General features: G+C 38.5%; 2 protein-coding genes across 6 annotated transcripts; one reads left to right on the top strand and one right to left on the bottom strand.

Annotated features, from left to right (window-relative positions):
- Window positions 1-3,399: 3,399 nt before the first annotated feature.
- Window positions 3,400-12,055, bottom strand: LOC113053983 (m7GpppN-mRNA hydrolase-like). 5 transcript variants are annotated; one of them, XM_026219166.1, is made up of 12 exons: window positions 11,629-12,055; window positions 10,352-10,503; window positions 7,187-7,314; window positions 6,982-7,080; window positions 6,742-6,894; window positions 6,544-6,656; window positions 6,363-6,458; window positions 5,231-5,354; window positions 5,015-5,098; window positions 4,887-4,938; window positions 4,611-4,685; window positions 3,400-4,470 (listed from the first exon to the last, which is right to left on the bottom strand). In XM_026219166.1, exons 1-12 carry the CDS (start codon window positions 11,679-11,681, stop codon window positions 4,337-4,339), a joined length of 1,263 nt encoding a protein of 420 aa, XP_026074951.1. In that variant the 5' UTR covers window positions 11,682-12,055; the 3' UTR covers window positions 3,400-4,336. The 5 variants fall into 5 exon arrangements, with proteins under 5 accessions (XP_026074951.1, XP_026074953.1, XP_026074952.1 ...); XM_026219168.1 differs by having other exon boundaries at window positions 4,618-4,685; window positions 11,629-12,054; XM_026219167.1 differs by having other exon boundaries at window positions 5,015-5,095; window positions 11,629-12,053.
- Window positions 12,056-12,613: 558 nt separating this feature from the next.
- Window positions 12,614-18,319, top strand: LOC113053985 (receptor expression-enhancing protein 5). The gene is made up of 5 exons (XM_026219171.1): window positions 12,614-12,853; window positions 12,944-13,037; window positions 16,524-16,662; window positions 17,422-17,590; window positions 17,820-18,319. The coding sequence occupies exons 1-5, from the start codon at window positions 12,736-12,738 to the stop codon at window positions 17,867-17,869; spliced, it is 570 nt and encodes a 189-aa protein (XP_026074956.1). The 5' UTR covers window positions 12,614-12,735; the 3' UTR covers window positions 17,870-18,319.
- The last annotated feature ends 143 nt before the right edge of the window (window positions 18,320-18,462 follow it).

The raw sequence follows: 18,462 nt of genomic DNA, 5'->3' as shown, positions 1-18,462 counted from the left end.
TGATCAAATAAATAAACATTATACAGACAGGTGGTCTGAGTACAGTTAATTTTTTGGTCCTTTAAGGGGGATCTGATATCATTAGAGGTATTCCACATACACATTAAGCCAGAGAATGCTTGTTCTAAAATGAACTAAGGGTAAAAACTTCCTTAAATGTTTGGACACCCCTGATCTAGCTAAATAGTGAACAAAGTACAAAAGATTCAAAAGAAACTCAATATGAATACAAAATATGCAGTGGTTGCACATATTGAGAAGTAATGCACTAGAAAATTGAGGTTGATCCAGATCAGGGATGGGTAACTCCGGTCCTGCGAGGCCAAATAGAAAATTACAGCTGTGTTCGAATAGGGGTGGCACTAAACTCTGCAGGACCAAAGCTGAATAGCCCTGATCCAAAATGACATTATTGCAGGGGTGTCTACTCCTTCTCCTGGAGATCCACTGTTCTGCTGAGTTTAGCTCCAAACACAATTAAACACAGCTGAACTAACCAGCTGGAGCCTTTAGGATCACTTCCAGTATGTTTGGGACAGGCAGAGCTAAACTCTGCAGTACATTGACCCTCCAGAAGAAGGACAACTGTAGACACCCCTGCACTACAGTCAATGCAACTTGATAATAAACATCCAGAAGGCCTTTCTGTGTGGAGTTTGCATGTTCTACCTGCAGTGCTCCAGTTTCCCATAATCAGACATAACTGATATGAAGGATAAGTGAATTGGAGAGACTAACTTGACTCAGACAGTGAGTATGTCTGTATGAGAGTCCATCCAACCAGTGTGTTTCCTTGCCATCGGCCCGAGATACTCGGATCGGCTTTATGTACTATCCCTGCAATCCTACATAGCACAAGCAGTTTGGAAAATGGATTAATCATTATTTATTGGATGGACATTTCTGAGAACTCAATAACTGGTAGATGCTCGGTTACCGCAGTATTATCAACAGATTATCAAAATACCCATGTTCATCATCAGTAATAGGTGATATAAGTACAGAAAAAAAACTGACTTTAAGTCTTTGGTGGACAGAAAATCATTCAGTGCCTTTACAGGACGGCCCATTGTCATTTGCTTGTCATTTGCCAGTAGGTGCAATAAGCAAAATAATATTGTGGATAATAAACTATTGCAACGCACTGTCTTGTAATCCTGATTATATAAAATCTCCTCTGAGAGAAATTTTAATGAGTAACTTCTGTTATTTTGATTACAATTTAAATTACAAATGGGTTGTGCAAGGATTCCAGCTGACAAAATTATCTCCAATGAGCTGGAATTAACCCAAAAGATTCTGCAGTTCTCCAGCATCATCACATGATCCACTGATCGCACCGTTATAAAATTGTATTTTTTGTTGATGTGGCACTTGTACATTACAGAAGTGTAAAATGTTCATATAGCAACTCTAAGGTTAATTTGAGATGTTGATGATTCTTCATTTAATCTGTCATGGATGCTGTCCATCCATCCATTCTCCAAATTGATGTCGGGAAAACACATATATGTATGCAGTATATACATTCAGCTCAAAAACTTTAGAAACATGATAAAGTTAGCAAATCTACCCCACGCTTCCATGATACAGTGAGTAGTCAGACTCTCGTGCCAAAGTACCCATCCAATGTTCTTGTCGAAAAAAAGAAAAAGACAAAATATATGCTTTGGGATTGAATATTGCAAGATAACAGCACTCTAAATAAAGTGTTTATCCTGCACAGGTTCTTCTGCTCCAGACCCTCATTAAACATTAAAACCATTGACAGGTGAGTTAAATAACACTGATTAATTGTTACAGTTGCATCTGTCAGAAGATGTGATATATTAGGCAGCAAGTTAAACATCAGTTGTTGAATTTCTTGATAAGGGCCAAAAAGTGATGTCAGATGATTATGTCAGTGTCTTCAGAACAGGCTTGTGAGGTGTTCTCAATATTAGCAATGTTGGGGAAAGTTACTTTTAAAAGTAATGCATTATGATATTGCTTTAGTCTCTAAAAAAGTAACTAATTACGTTACTTAGATACTTTTTATGCTACTTTTTAAATATAAGCAGGGCTTGATTGTTTTTAATAAAATAAGTTATATTTATAGCAAATATAAAAGCACTTTCACAACAAAAAGTGTAATGAATAAACCTCAGGCTGAAGGAAAAGTTTGTAGAGTAGAACACACGAGAAGAAGGTTCAACACTCTTCAGCAATAAAAAACAAAACAATGAAGCACAATTGTTAGTTTATCTAAAGTCATTTTTGCTTATTAGTATGATTGAACTGGATCATCAAAGGTCAGCAGCAAAAACATTGGTTGATAAAATGGGATTAGATATATTTGTGTTGTTTAACATTGAATTATTGCAGGTTTGCATCATATTCTGAGTTTGTATTTCAATGTTTTAATTTATTACATTCATATTTAGTCTAGAACATCATGTTCACACAGTGCACACAATGCCTCTGTACTTCCGATTTCTCCAAAATATGGGGACAGGAGACTTGTTAGTCAATAAATGGGTAAACAAAGTAACTGGTATTAACTCAGATATTTTCTTGTAAATTAAAAAGTAATGCATTACTTTACTAGTTACTTGAAAAAAGTAATCTGACTACGTAATGTAATGCATTACCCCCAACACTGGTTATTAGTATATACCAAAAAAAAAAAAAAAAAGTGTAAAGAAGGTCAACCGGCATCAGGATTATTGGCGCCCCAGGCTCATTGATGCATACCGGGACCAAAGGTTGCACTGTCCAGTCTGATTATACAGAAGAGATAATGTAGTTCAAATTGCTGATGAGTTTAATGCTGGCCATGAGAGAAAGGAGTCAGAACATACGGTACATTGCAACTGGCCGTGTATGGGCTTGTGCAGCTGAAGATTGGTCTGAGTGCCAATGATGACCCCTTTCCACACCACTGGACCATTGAGCGATTCAGGTGGATTGGGTGTTTAAACGTTCTGTACCTGGGGAAGAAATGGCATCAGGATGCACTATGACAATGGTGTCCAAACCTGTTCCAGCAGGGACTCTGGTCTGGCAGTTTAGTTCCAACTCTTATTACACCCACCCAAACCTGCTAATCAAGGTGTTCAGACTCACTACAATCTTCCAAGCAAGTGTGTTGGAGCTGTTTGGAGCTAAAATCTGAAAGACATTGGCCCTCCAGGAAGGTAGGCAAGGTGTTGACTTGGCCTCTTAAATCCCCAGATCTCAATGCAATTATTTGGTATTTCCTTGTTTATTTGACCTCTTTATTAAGGGATTCAATGTTTTGTCAGGTTTTGACTATATTAGGAAAGATGGCACAAGTTCTATTGCCAAAGTGATCCTTGCTTCACTTCTTGTTGAAAGAGGATATATTTATTTAATGTAGAAAGGCAAAATAGACCATCACTCGTTAAGAAAGTGTCTTTTAGTAACCAAAAAATGATGGAGAATAAATGACAATACAAACCCTATTAATGTGGTTAAGCAAATAATATATAATTGTAGCGTAATTGTAAATCAACTTACCACAGATTTAAGTGCCATTTCACAGAGAAAATATTAAGTTTTGTAACCTTGTGGAGGGTGAAGAAACCTGGGAAGCATTGAAGCATGATAAAAAATATAAATGACAACAGAAAACAAACTGCTCGACAAAACACCAGAAAACGATTTCAGGGAAACATGGATGAAATGTCATTTATCAAACAGCATAATCCAATATGCATCAAACTGAGAAGACATTTGGTGACTGAGAACTTAAAAGTATATAGCAGTTTTACTGCTGTTGGACGAGTAATGTCAAGCCTATCTGTACAGTACCAGTCAAGCGATGTTCTGAGAGCATGCTTTTGAGCAGCTTCTTATATTTGCAAGGATTTATGTTTAACAGCAAAAACACAGCACACAATAAACACCAAGATGACTTCAGCCATAGAAATTCAACATACAGCTGGACCGATTATTACTGTAACATCTGAATTCACATTGAAACAAGAGCAGAATACACACTTCAGGGGCTCTGAACCAAACTACTGTTATGTGTTTCAGACAAAACCAGTTAGTTCCTTAACAGATTACAAAGAGCAGGTTTGCAAAGAAAAACTCATCTTTAGTGACAAAACAATGCATTCATTATTCAAGTTTTTAGAATAAATATTAAGTCTAAAAAGAACTCAAGCTAACAGTACTCCAGATGTATAGGAACTGACATTGTCCTTGATTCTTGGTCCAACACACAATGCATCTCGACCAACAGGTTTACAGCGCAGAAGATCCACTTGTAGATATTCAGGAAATTTACTGCATCAGATCTTTTAAAAACCAGAGGCCGTACAGCAGATCTTCAGGACTCAAAGCAGGATTTCATGATGGCCTCTCTGTCAAATCTGAAGCTGAGAAAAGAGCGTGAGGAGTGGACGTATTCCTCATAACACGCGTCTGCCTGTCCGTTACAACCGTAGACATCACCAGACGCATCTGCAAAAACAATTGTAGAATGACTGAAAAGTGAAAACAGTTGTGGACAGCATTATAACTTTGTGCATTAAATTATTTGATGTAGGTGTGACCAAAGACAAAAAGGTCCACTGTCAATAGTGTAGCAATGCATGACGCACAGCTCACACTATCAAGCAGCTTTCTATTGGTCAACACAGCAAATCCACATGACCAACTTGAACCTGTTGTGAAATCTGCATGAAGAAACCACAAATGTGAGCACATCCTTACTTTAATGCATCACAAAACATTCAAACACTCTAGACACACAGTTCTAGTCACATAATGGATATTTGTGAGGATTTTGCTTGTGATAAAACACATTTGATTTAGCTTTAAATCACAAAGCCCCATTTCTAATCCCAAATGTATCATTTCTTAAACAGCTTATTTACCCGTGTCAAAATTATCCTGCAGTCTTCTGGGCTGAAGTTTCTTGTCATCTTTCTACAAAGTAAATATAGTGTTACATAACTATAACATCTAATGTAATGTACAGTAAATCGTGTGTGGAGCTACTTACCTGCTGCTGACTCACACCATTAGCTTTTTTTTTCAGGTTTGGAGACTCCTGGTGTTTCTTGCTGCTGCTTTTCACGTGATTCTGCTGGAAAATAAACCAAACAGCACTAAACAGATGCTCAATGTCAGTTACTGAATAAGATCAGAGTTCAGTACTTACACCTAATCGATATAGCAGTTATATGCACACACAATATTTTGTGACGTCAACCCCTACCTTGGGTTTAAGCACATCTACAAACTCGCTCTGGGAGTTTTGTCCGAAGGGTTTCTGTTGTTTTTGCTTGGACCAGCTTTCAGGAGACGCTTCCACCAACATCTGAGACCTTCTGGGCTTAGAGCTGAGAAGAGGAACAACAAAAAATGGTGCACGTCATCATTTCAACAGTCACCTGTTTGCTCATTCTACGTTATGCAGTAAAATACACACATAACTGTCCAGAAGATGATATATTTGAAATGTTTTAGAAACATGAACACTATGCCGGGGTCCTCCAGACTACATTTTAAAACCAAAGGACTGTGAGACACAATAACTAATAATATGCTAATGATCTTTGGGCAATATGAACTCTATTGATTTAACTAGAGTCAAACATTGCTTCCCTCCCTCTGTAAATATGTAAAGCAGCTCATTTTATCTGTCATACAAAGATGACAACAGTTCCAATAAACCAGATTTGTGACAATACATTTTTTTGGTCTACATTTAGCATTAATAGTCAGCATGTTAAGAGCATTTCTTGGTCTAGACTTCAATATATTGTTCTAGACTTCAAGACGAAAACCCTGAAGCCCAAACCCCTTGTTTTCTCAGTCACATTGCCTTCTGCAACACACAGGTATCGAACTGTAAAAAGAATAATAGCTTGATAAAACATCTAATCTTACCTTTTAATACTCCTATCCAACTGGGCTCAACTGATGAAGAAAAAAAATATATACATTTTTTTTGTACCACTGCTTTGGTTCAATATCCTCATCTTTGATGTCTGGTTGGTCTTTTTTTACTTTTAGAAAGTATCACTGCTATTACTGTATTAAAAACATTAAATATAAAAAAATATAAAGGACGGAGATAAAGGAACTTTAATATCTTCAGATAGTCATCAAAATAAATATGTGAATTAATTATAATTAGTCTGCAAGCTCTTATTTGACAATTGCATCCCTCTTTAAATGCACAACCACTAAGATACTCAGTGATTGGAGGATTAGTCGATCAATCCATCATCCAGAGCCGAAGCACTATAATCCTACTGCACTATTGGCTTTTTATGCAAAACATGACATCTTTGCACATGTGAACATGAAATGGTGAATGCCTTTTATAGCAAGAATGACCGCACCGGAATGGTTTGCATGGTGTGCTGCCATTGGACGCAAAATCCTCATCGCTGCTCGTTGACTCTCCTTTGTGTTTGGCAATCCACTCTCTGAGCTGCCTGCAGATGAGCACCTTACAGTCATACTCCAAACAATAAACATGAACATGAACCACTCAAGAACATCACGAACGAGAAGATCTACCTCATAAATGGAATAGCCATAAAAAACTTGTTAGGAGCCAGTCCAAGCTTGGATTTGGGGGTCATATCGTTCCTGTGGCAAGGCAGTTTATCCATTGGGAACCATTCAATGTTCTATCAGGAATCAAAAGAAGAAGGATTAGAAACACAATTAGAGCTTTACACAATCAAATACATGTGCATTGAAATCTATATATACCCTTATCTCTTTTCTGGTCTTGGGGTTGAACTTGGTGTCTTTAGGTACTCCTGGAATAATGTACAATCGAACCAACTGATCTGAAATTCTCTGCTCAATATATGATTTTTGGCAAATACGATCTCGGATGTCAAAGCCCGTCTCCTCCAAAACCTGCACATTAACAATGGGTTTTCATTAAACTTACCTCTATATATATAGACCAACATCTATATTCTGAAAGCTGAGAAACCTGCATACTTCTCTCACAGCGCAGTCATGGAAAGCCTCGTCCTCATTGACTTTCCCTTTAGGAAACCCCCAGCCAGACTTGGCCAGATAACCCTGGACCATCAACACCTTCAGGCCAAAACAAATCATGAATGAGAACTTCTAGACATATATGAAGATTTCTCCAACCCTCTTCTAAATCAGTATATGATGCTTCCAGCAGCTGTATACATACATTGTCAAGTGTTTCATCAAGAATAATGGCACCAAACGTGGGCACACACATCTTATACTCTTTCCACTGCTCTAAAACCTTCTGAACATCCTCTCCATGGGGCAGCAGGAATGGACAATGGTTAAAAAGTGATCATAATGTTAAGGAGACACACAGAGAAGGAAAAAAAAGGTCAAAAGATCATAGTTTTTGTCATTCAAAACTGTTTTTTTATTTAGTTAAAGGTTCATTTTTATGTCTGGGAAAAAATTTTGTTGATGAAAACCAGAACCCTAATGAAATTAACACTGAAGTAAAGCTGAATGTCAAAAAACCAAAGTTTTATGTTTACATGGAATAAAATGCATGCCCCTGACAAAAACAAGCGCGATCTGCATCTCTTTCTAGTTGAAGTTTGACGCCATAGACAGTAAAAGAAATGAACACAGCAACCCCATTGGATTCAATGGAGACAAGTAAAGTCAATAAGAAGCACGCACTTCCTGGGGGTCGAGCGTACTGCGCAGACTCAAACTGAGCTTGATGACGTAGATGTCAAGTGAGCAACCTGTCTGACAGTTGTAAGTCTTCTAATCGCTGTGCCAAGGGAAATCTGAATCACCCACCGAATCTTACAGATGTTGTTGAATAATTTTGTCCCGTTTCTTGTATAGAATCTCTATGGGCTTCTCCCTTGACTTCATGCCTCCACGTCCCCCCGATAGCCTCATAGACAGTGAAAGATTTCCTGCGAGCTTCAGAGAGTCGCAGATTATGACGCAATTGTTATCCTATTTTTACAAAAACTGCTTCTACGGGGCCACAACGGAAGATACAAGGTTATGGGGCCTTTTATATATTTTCGTGTTTCTTTAGAAATAATGAATGGACGAACGGAGTCTTTAAACACCTCAGATGTAAAGTTATTTGCTGTCAAAGTGATGCCAAAATGAATGGGAGTCAATGGGATGCTAACTGCAGGTGGGGGTCCACTAGCCAATGGCGGCACTCAGGGGTGCTTCAAAAAAATATGAAACCCTGCCCCCGTTTGTCGCGAAGTTACTTCCGCATTTGTCCACGTCACTGTTTTCATGTGGTTTCTACGTCAGTAAAGGCGGTAAAAAAGGGTAACTAACGTCATCGACAGGCGACTGCACTGCCCCGTGTCTCTGTTTAGATGGGGATTTTCTCATGATTTACAAGTGGTTGAAAACATTAGAGATATTGTTAGTAATCAGCTGGACAAAATATATAAAACACTAGCCTAGTGGTTTTTGGATATTTTACTGCAAATATCTTACAAATTGTACCTTTAAATCTTCGTAGACCACTGGACCAGCTCTATACCCTTTCCAGGGTGTTGGAGGGTTCATGGGAGTTTGCCCAACCAGTCCACATGTGTTTTGTGCATTTGGAGAAGGCATTCGACCGTGTTCCTCGCGACATCTTGTGGAGGGTGCTCTGGGAGTATGGGGTCGGCGGCTCCCTACTTAGGGCTGTTCGGTCCCTATACGACCGGAGCAAGAGCTTGGTTCGCATTGCCGGCAGTAAGTCAGACCTGTTCCCAGTGCATGTTGGACTCCGGCAGGGCTGCCCTTTGTCACCGGTTCTGTTCATAATTTTTATGGACAGAATTTCTAGGCGCAGCCAAGGGCCAGAGAGTGTCCGGTTTAGGAACCATGCAATTTCATCGCTGCTTTTTGCAGATGATTTTGTCGTGTTGGCCTCCTCAGACCAGGACCTTCAGCGTGCACTGGGACGGTTTGCAGCCGAGTGTGAAGCGGCTGGGATGAGAATCAGCACCTCCAAGTCCGAGGCCATGGTTCTCAGTCGGAAAAGGGTGGATTGCCCACTTCAGGTTGGTGGAGAGTTCCTGCCTCAAGTGGAGGAGCTCACGTATCTTGGGGTCTTGTTCACGAGTGAGGGAAGGATGGAACGTGAGATTGACAGACGGATCGGTGCAGCTTCTGCAGTAATGCGGTCGCTGTACCGGTCTGTCGTGGTGAAGAAGGAGCTGAGCTGTAAGGCAAAGCTCTCGATTTACCGGTCAATCTACGTTCCTACTCTCACCTATGGTCATGAGCTGTGGGTCATGACCGAAAGGACAAGATCCCAGATACAGGCGGCCGAAATGAGCTTTCTCCGTCGGGTGGCTGGGCGCTCCCTTAGAGATAGGGTGAGAAGCTCGGTCACTCGGGAGGAGCTCAGAGTAGAGCCGTTGCTCCTCCACATCGAGAGGAGCCAGCTGAGGTGGCTCGGGCATCTATTTCGGATGCCTCCTTGACGCCTTACCAGGGAGGTGTTCCTGGCACGTCTCACCGGGAGGAGGCCCCGGGGAAGACCTAGGACACGCTGGAGGGACTATGTCTCCCGGCTGGCCTGGGAACGCCTCGGGGTCCCCCCTGAGAAGCTGGAAGAAGTGGCTAGGGAGAGGGAAGTCTGGGCGTCTCTGCTTAGACTGTTGCGCCCGCGACCCGGCCCCGGATAAGCGGAAGATGATGGATGGATGGATGGACTTTGGTCCACTGTGTCAACTGCAGGTCCTAATGTCCCAATTCCCTGTCTGACACAGTAGTGCTAAAACCACTGTATATATTTGCTTATCACCTTGAAGACCGTGTCTGATGTCTGTGAACCGTTAGCTGGATGTTTCTGATTCATAAAGAGGAAAGGGTAAAGTTCTTTGGAATGTTTGGTCATGAGGCTCCTTGTTTGATTGTGATTTTCTCAATATTTGCTATGCATGCCAATACAACTGTTTCCTCTATTGTTTTTCTGTTGTTTGTCTTCTGAATTAGGCAGCACTTTGTGTAAAATTCTGTTGCTTTTGAATGAGCTAAACATATGTGTTGGGGTTTGTGGCTCTCCAACACAATACTCTGCTCAAAGAAATAAAAGCGTAATACAGCTCTGTGTTCAGTCGTTTGGTACAAGGAACATTTTTCAGTGGTACCACAGGTGATTAAATAATGAATCAGCTCCGATGATAATTGTTATCAGCCCTTTTCAAGTTAATCTAATGCCTGATGGATAATGATCTACCTTTATAGATCAAGAAAGCACCGAATCAGTTTAAAGACACTTCAGAAAAACTGTGCATTTAGTCTGCGTGTTAGACTCCATACTCTCTTAGGCCCAAAATATGCTTTCATATAAGAATATTATAAAAACATCTCTTTAGGATATCAGCCTTGGCAAAGTCTCTTATCCCACACTGAGGTAGTCCTGGTGAATTCTGCAGGCAGAAGTCCAGGTAAAACCAATGGGCAAGCTCGATCTGGAAGCACACTCGGATGGCATTGTCCCGCTCCTCGCTGGGGATGTGAAGAATGAAGCGACTACAAGACAAAGCACAGAAAACACTGAAAACACGAAGCAAACATCACAAGTCAAAAGCATATTTACAAATTATTTATGTTCAACACAATGGGAATGAATACTTTACAGCAGAAAAAAAAAACGTTTACAGCCTGGTTCAAAAAGGGGTTTTGGTCTATATAGCTAATTTTGCCTTTCATTACAACTGTGAGGAGGTGAATGTTTTTATAACTCATCCATTTAAATTATATTAAACTTTAAAGTTCTGCATTATTAAGGGCGTGGCCACTTGAGTGACAGGTGGATTGCCGATGCTGTCACCACGGTCGAGCTAGGTGGGCGTGGTTTTGGCAACCATCTCCCGCCTTTTTGCTCCGCCCACTTTTGGCTTACGGGTGACGTCACGGACACTACGTCCATGTTTTAATAAAGTCTACACACAAACCATGTAATTTTCAAATTAGGACTTGATTAGCTGGATCTAACAGATCTAAGAATTATATAACCTTAAATAGTAATGATAATCTGCGACCTCATCAGCTATAGACAAAAAAGAAAGATTGATTATACCATAATAATCATAATTATTATTATTATTATAACGTAAATTAAACAGATTAAAAAAAAACAGGAAATTGCATTCGGATTTGTAGCTGCGTGAATTTTGTTGTTGTTGTTTGTTTTTACCAGAAATGCGTGAGGCGTTCCAAATAAAACACGGAAGTAGTTCTTCTAGTAGCCTAGTCAATTGACAATTTAGGTCAAAATTTTAGAACATATGAACAACAATACCAACTGTCATCATCTCCATCAGACGAATAACTTTAGGAATTGTAATTACTCACTTTTTGAGTAACTTGCCGCTGACTCGACACGCGCACGTGACGCACAATAATCCTCAGCACCCGCCAAAACTATATAAACCCGCAGCGGACTAGGAAGGTGTCTACGATAACGCACAGTCGGCCTAATAGCAGTTTAGTATGTTTTACAACACAGCCTCACTGAGTCCGTTATTAAACTGTCGTATAACAAAGACCGCTAACGTAACGAGTTATTCGACCACTCAAAGTGATTAAACGCGCATCACACGAACAGATACGTTTAAATACACGGTCAGATGTGAACGTGTACTCTCCGTTTACCTGCAAAGGTCATCCAGCACCCCGTTAGGAATCTCCCCTCGTTTTGTCTCCATGTTAAGGGTAAAAACATCCCGAATAAGCAAGACTTGTGCGTTAAAAATGGCGCAAAGCTACTACACTCGCGTGCTTCGCATTTATAATATGCGGCTAAAGTACATGGTTCGGTACTATTCAAATGCTCAACAATAAAAGAGCAAAAATGCTGTGAATTTATATCGACGATGCTGATGCTAGCATGCTAACAAGCTAAAAATATAGCGCCGCAAATTCGTGAAGCACTTGTGAGTAGGCGGGACCAGAAGCGTTAGCCAATGACAGAGCGCTCTGCACATAACGGACATCACCAAGAGGCCAATCACATCGCTCTGCACATAACGGACATCACCAAGAGGCCAATCACATCGCTCTGCACATAACGGACATCACCAAGAGGCCAATCAGTGAAGTTCACAGAGCGATTTAGGAGATTAGCTGCATAGACATCATATAAGTCAATATATGTCTATGATTAGCTGCTATTCAGATAAATTGTTTTATAATCTCATGCAATACATAAATGTGTTTATAATCACCTGGGCTAAACTGTAAAAAAAATATAACTCGGTTGCATTGGACTTTTGCAACAGTCAAAGCTCAAGCCACTATGATTTGATGGATACCAGGCATACTTTCAGCAGCAGCTTTATTCAGCTAACGTTAAATGTAAATATATATATATATATATATATAATTTATATAAATTTACAATGTAAAAAAATAAAAGCCTATCTTGCTGAAATGAAGGGTAGACATTGTTTAAACATTATGACAATATAAATAGAGAACAAGTCAAAATTATAGGTTGTAATTTTTTTGTGCTTTTAAAAAGCATTTGTTGTTCTTGGTTTATTTTTTTATTGTAAAATGTTTTTGTAGATAATGCCATGTCTCATTTCCCTGTTGTATGTATTGATAACTTCCGCAATAAAAAAGGGAGTGGTAGAGGAAGTGGTCCCGTGACGTCACACCCTCAGTCACTCACTGAGCTGGTGAGAGCAGCGGACTTCAGCTGCAGTTTATGAACTTTATTTCATTTCGTAACAAATCCATCCTCAGAACAGACGAACCATGGCGCAAGGGCTCAAAGAGCGCTTCGAGAAGTTCCTTCACGAGAAGAATCTTCTGACGGACGTGTTGTCGACAATCGAGGCGCGGACCGGAGTGAACCGATCCTACATCGCATACGGTGAGCTGCTGGAGCGAGAGCTACTCCGTTGAACGATGTCTGCGCGAGAACACAGCTGACAGATGGCTGATGTTATCTTTTGTCTTACAGTTGTCCTCGCGCTGCTCGCAGTCTATCTGGTGATCGGATACGGTGCGTCTCTGCTCTGTAATCTCATCGGATTCGTCTATCCTGCCTACATATCGTGAGTTGGAGCTCTAATCGATTTTCTGGCTAGAACTAGCTGTTGACTCCAGATGGTCCTAACGGCAGAACACAAGATCTAGGGGGCGTGGTTGGATCCAGACCAACTCCTCCCACCTTGCGTATACCTAAATATATCTCCACCCCCTAGATGTGGCTCAAACCACGCCCCCTGGATCTTTTGCAGTGAGGTATAAAGTACCTGAAAGTCATACTCAAGTAAAAGTGCAGATATCTTACCAGAAAATGACTTTGGTAGAAGTTGAAGTCAGCTGAGGTCAGAATATTACTTGAGTAAAAGTCTTAAAGTATTTGATTATTAATTGTACTTGAGTACGAAAAGCAGATAGGAAAAGAAGCAAATATATATATTAGTTAGCGCAGTGGTGCACACTGTAAAATAAATTAATTATTATATACATAATATACATTATATACATTATTATATACATAATATATCATTATATACATTATTATATACATAATATATCATTATGCACATCTGTGCAATTTTATAACAACCATCTAACATGAATAGTTTTAGAGGAGCACAATATTTATTTAATTTGTTTTGTCTCAAACTCAAAAAGTTTTAACAATATTTACAAGACAACACAGTGAGTAGCCATTGCTTATTACACCTACACTTCTCACAGTTTCTAAATTTATGTTCATTCAATCTTTCATTAAATATTCTTTGTTTTATAAATATTTTACTTGTCCACCCATTAAGCATCTCCATTCAACAGCACTTAAACAACTAATTACACAAAATTTAAGATTACTATATAATCTAATCTGAATACAGTTTACACTGAAATTATAAACGCAACACTTTTGTTTTGCCCCCAACTCAAAGATCTAACACTTGTTATATGTAGACAAAAGGCCTATTTCTCTCAAATATTGTTCACAAATCTGTCTAAATCTGTGTTAATGAGCACTTCTTCTTTGCTGAGATAATCCATCCACCTCACAGGTGTGGCATATCAAGATGCTGATTAGACCGCATTATTAATGCGTTTATAATACTGTTCAGTGTAAAAGTATGAATAAATAATAAATAAATGATTATTAAAGAAAAAAAGGCACAAAAAATCATGTTAAATTGTTAATCATGTTAACTTGATTAAGGCTTTTTTTCACATAGAAGCATTGATCAACACTTGAAAACACGGCCGAAAGGAAGCTGAAATGTGTTTGCGTGACACGCAGGAATTGGTGGTTTGGTGTTGCGTGTCAGGCGTACACAGTTTCACTTGATATCTCACGAAAAACAAAAACCTTTTCAGGGGACACTTGGAGCACTTTCAGATTTTGACGGTGTTAAACACTGCTATTAATGTGATTATGAACTGAATTATGAAAATGGGTATAACTTCACAGTCTTGTACTGTTATCATGTGAAATGCTGATAAATAGTTCAGGGTTAAAGATGACAAACCACAGAAGCCTGTGTGACTCCTTATACTCACTAAGCTAGACATCACCCGTGAAATTAACCCTATAAAGCCTGCTCTGTCATATTTGATACATGCATTTCTGAGGCCTCTTAATTATCAACATGATCAAAATTTTGCTGAAAAACCTGTTGTACTCAATCTACTCCATGCCTTTCTTACTGATTGTTCATACTCTTTTAGCAAGTAAAAAGCCTTGAAGTTTAGTTGTACAAACATCCACCTTCAGCTCATGCATCGTGTCTTTTACTCATTTTTATAAAGTTAACGTAAGAAAAACTTTCATATTATTTGTTATATTTCAAGATGATAATTTACTAGACTGAAGCAACTTTTTTTTTATTTTTACTTTCTTGATTTTCCATTCATCAGTTTTTTGAAAATCATGTTAAAATGTATTAAATACACCCCCCACCCCTGGCCATACCTTTACATTAAAAACTATCAGAATTTAATTTTAGTTTTTAACCATGTAAATAATATCTGCACTAAACTGAATTTTTTTGCTATTTTTTCTTTCTTGGGTGTAAGCTCCATATTCATGTCATATTATATGGTACATAAAACCCCATATTTGATGTATCAAATTAGGGGTGTGCGATAATATGATTGCTGAAAATGGATGATTAAAATGATCTGCTTTTGAAGAAATATTAAAGTATCGCACTGCAGCACATTCTGTCAGTTACAGTTCTGGTACCTCCGTCACATCATTCATACATACATTCACATCACATGTTACTCATTAACACTCACAGGACACTGCACTCTATCACAATCATTAAGGTACATTATTTGCATGGGTTTTAAAGCCTTGTTGGTTAAACATTTCATTCTCGAGCTGTTCTGACATGCTCTTTTTCTGAGCGCGTACACCTGAAGCACATGCATTAAAAATCCTGATAAATGAACCATGTTATCTTTCGCATTTGATTGCGCTAATACTCTCAAAAACACACAAGGTTTACATATAAACAGTTGGTTATGTCTAATGTAAAAGTTGAGAAAAGAACAGATGCATGACTGTATATTAGATGCATGAAGGTCTTAAAGTGACAGCAGAATAATAATCCTAAACATGCTTCTGCTAGTCATTAAAGTGTTTGTTCACCCAAATATTATATTCTTGTCATTACCTACACACTCACATGTTGCCAAAACAAGTATTAATTTCTCTCTTCTGCTGAACACACACAAAAATATATATTATGAAGAATGTGTTTAACCAGATAGTTGCAGCTCCCCATTGATTGTGATTTTATAGTAGGAAAAAATATGGAAGTCACTGGGGACCGGAAACTTAAGTTCAACAGAAGAAAAAAAACAAGTTTAAAACATCTTGAGAGTGATTAAAAGATGACAGAAATAAAAATTTGGGGCAAACTATCCTTTAATGTTAATAAAACAAACTGAAAAATACACAAATAACCATTCACTGCTTTGACTGAAGTACTTTAATAGTGTTTTGTTAATTAAATTCAAATTCTTGAATGCTGCTAAAACACCTATAAAATTAAGCATTGTTTGTTGTATTTGTGAATCTTTATAAAAAAGGTAAAATATCATTAGATTTTTTTGTCTTCTTTGGTCTAAATGTCTGCCATAGTTTTTATTTTATATTTTGTTACAAGGCTTTGTTTTTAAAATTGGGAAATCAGTTTGGCTGTACTGCTCAGAAAACTTGCAAAATCGTAAAACCAACATGACTTAGAAATGTGATAAAATTGTGTAGAATTTTTTCTTATCTAATGGCCTATCCCTATATCAAATATGATGCAAAATACATATGCAATTTTATATACACACACACAAACATTGTGTCTGTTTGTAAAAAAAAAAAGGTTCTTCTGACATTTCTTATGCCAGACTTCCAGGGTTAAAACATCCTGTTCTTCTCCCGAGACAAGAGAAGCAGTTATCTAAAGCTCTAAATGAACAATCTTCTGTCTGTTATCCAAGCAGCGTGTAGAGCACGCCGACGTCCGCCCGTCATATCAGACTGTGTGTGACTCTTCATGTGTTTGCAGAATCAAAGCCATTGAGAGCGCAACCAAAGAGGACGACACCAAATGGCTGACCTACTGGGTGGTGTACGGCGTGTTCAGCGTCGCCGAGTTCTTCGCTGACATTTTCTTCTCCTGGTTCCCTTTCTACTTCTTGGGAAAGGTATTGTACAGTACAGAACGTGATGTTAGCTACAGTTAAATGCTTTTTATTCTAAGAACATATCAGTCGTGTTGATTTGGAATCTTCAGTGCATTTGTAAAGTAACCCTGGCAACAATATTTCACCTGTAATTGTCATTTATTATTAGAATTATTTAATTAAAATAAATAATAAATAAATAAATAAAACCATTTTTAAATGATTTATGAGCATTACAAATATAGCAATTAATGAGAATCACAGAAAATATGAGATTACCCTGAAGATACAAATAAGTGTGATGCTTCTGGACCAAAAGATTCAAAGTTCAAACTAAAAGAAAAGTGAATTTTTGAACAGGTTAGTGGTGCCAGTATGGTTTAGAGGTTTAAATGTGCCAAATCTTATTTTTCCTTTAACATTTTTGATCTTTGATGACTTTATAGACCTATTGAAATTAGATAGGAGAGATATACAGTACATTTTGTGAAAATATCACAATGCTATCAGAAGTTATAGCTATTTAAATGAGGTGTCTTCTGATAAATAAGTTCAAGCTAGACGTGCCCACACTTTAACCTGATTTTGATAACCTTTGACTAATTCCAGTGATTTAAGGTCCATCAGTTTGTGGTGTCTTGAGATTGACGACTGAGGAGTTGCAGCCCTTTGTGTATTTTGTGAATGAACTCATAAGAGGACAACCGTGTGACTGGACAGTGGACACAGCATTAATATGGAGTAGACTGTAATGGTTTTGTTTCTCTCTTGTCTCGCTAGTGTGTTTTCTTGGTTTGGTGCATGGCTCCCACTTCATCAAACGGCTCTGTTCTGATCTACACAAGAATCATCCGGCCCTTCTTCTTAAAGAACGAAGCCAAGATCGACAATGTGATGAAAGACATCAAAGATAAAGCATCAGAGGCGGCGGACAAGTTTAAAGATGAAGGTGAAAACCACATGCATTTGCTGTTTTTGTCAGTTGAGTTTGTCTCTGATTGGAGAAATAGCAATTAAAAACACATTTGAATATAAGGGATCTTCACCGACAGATGTTTCATCGGTGATGTGTCCAAGCTCTGTACGTTTCCTTGAATGACTAGCATTTGCCATTAGTTTGCGGTCTTAAAAATCAATTATGAACTCTTGATAATCCAGTCTTTTGTTTTGTCTTGCAGCCAAGAAAGCCACTGCCAACATTATATTTGAGGAGAAAAAGACCTACTAAAACCTACAGCCATTTCAGCTGCTTCCTGTCCTACAGGATGACACTCGCCTGAATAAATGTTGCCTTTATATGCTCTTTCTCAAAATGACTGGAAGTGGGCAGTTGTTGTTACTCCTTTAGCCTGTTTTTAAACCTGTGGCAGCTGTATTAGATTACATCAGGTTTACATCAGATCATGTTACAAGATATCCAGTGACGCTCATCCTGCAATGCTTCAGTCTCAGTAAACTCCCTTATCTTTCCTATAGACAGCATGAGCCTTTGGCTTCTATTAGAGAGTCCTAAAATAGTTTATCTCGCATCTCAAGGTCATTTAACATTATGCATTAAAAGATTTATGTTATGTATTTATGTTTGTTTGTAGAAATGCCTCTTCTGGGAACATCAATGGAACTGTAAGCATATGAATCATGCATTTGAAGTCAAATATTAAACTATTGGAAGACGTGGGCTTGATGGTCTCATCACTTCTCTGTCTGTTACAATCGAGAACAAGAAGCTTGAGAAAGCATGCTGTAGGTTTTTCTCTCGTGAAATGGTGTAAACTGGTGTCATCAGCAATGTTTTCACTTCTGCCCATTTCTGTAACCACA

This window comes from Carassius auratus, chromosome 35 (genome assembly GCF_003368295.1).
Source record: "Carassius auratus strain Wakin chromosome 35, ASM336829v1, whole genome shotgun sequence".
Lineage (NCBI taxonomy): Eukaryota > Metazoa > Chordata > Actinopteri > Cypriniformes > Cyprinidae > Carassius > Carassius auratus.
Note: the sequence above shows the minus strand (reverse complement) of the source record. Positions and strands in the feature narration are given on the sequence as shown.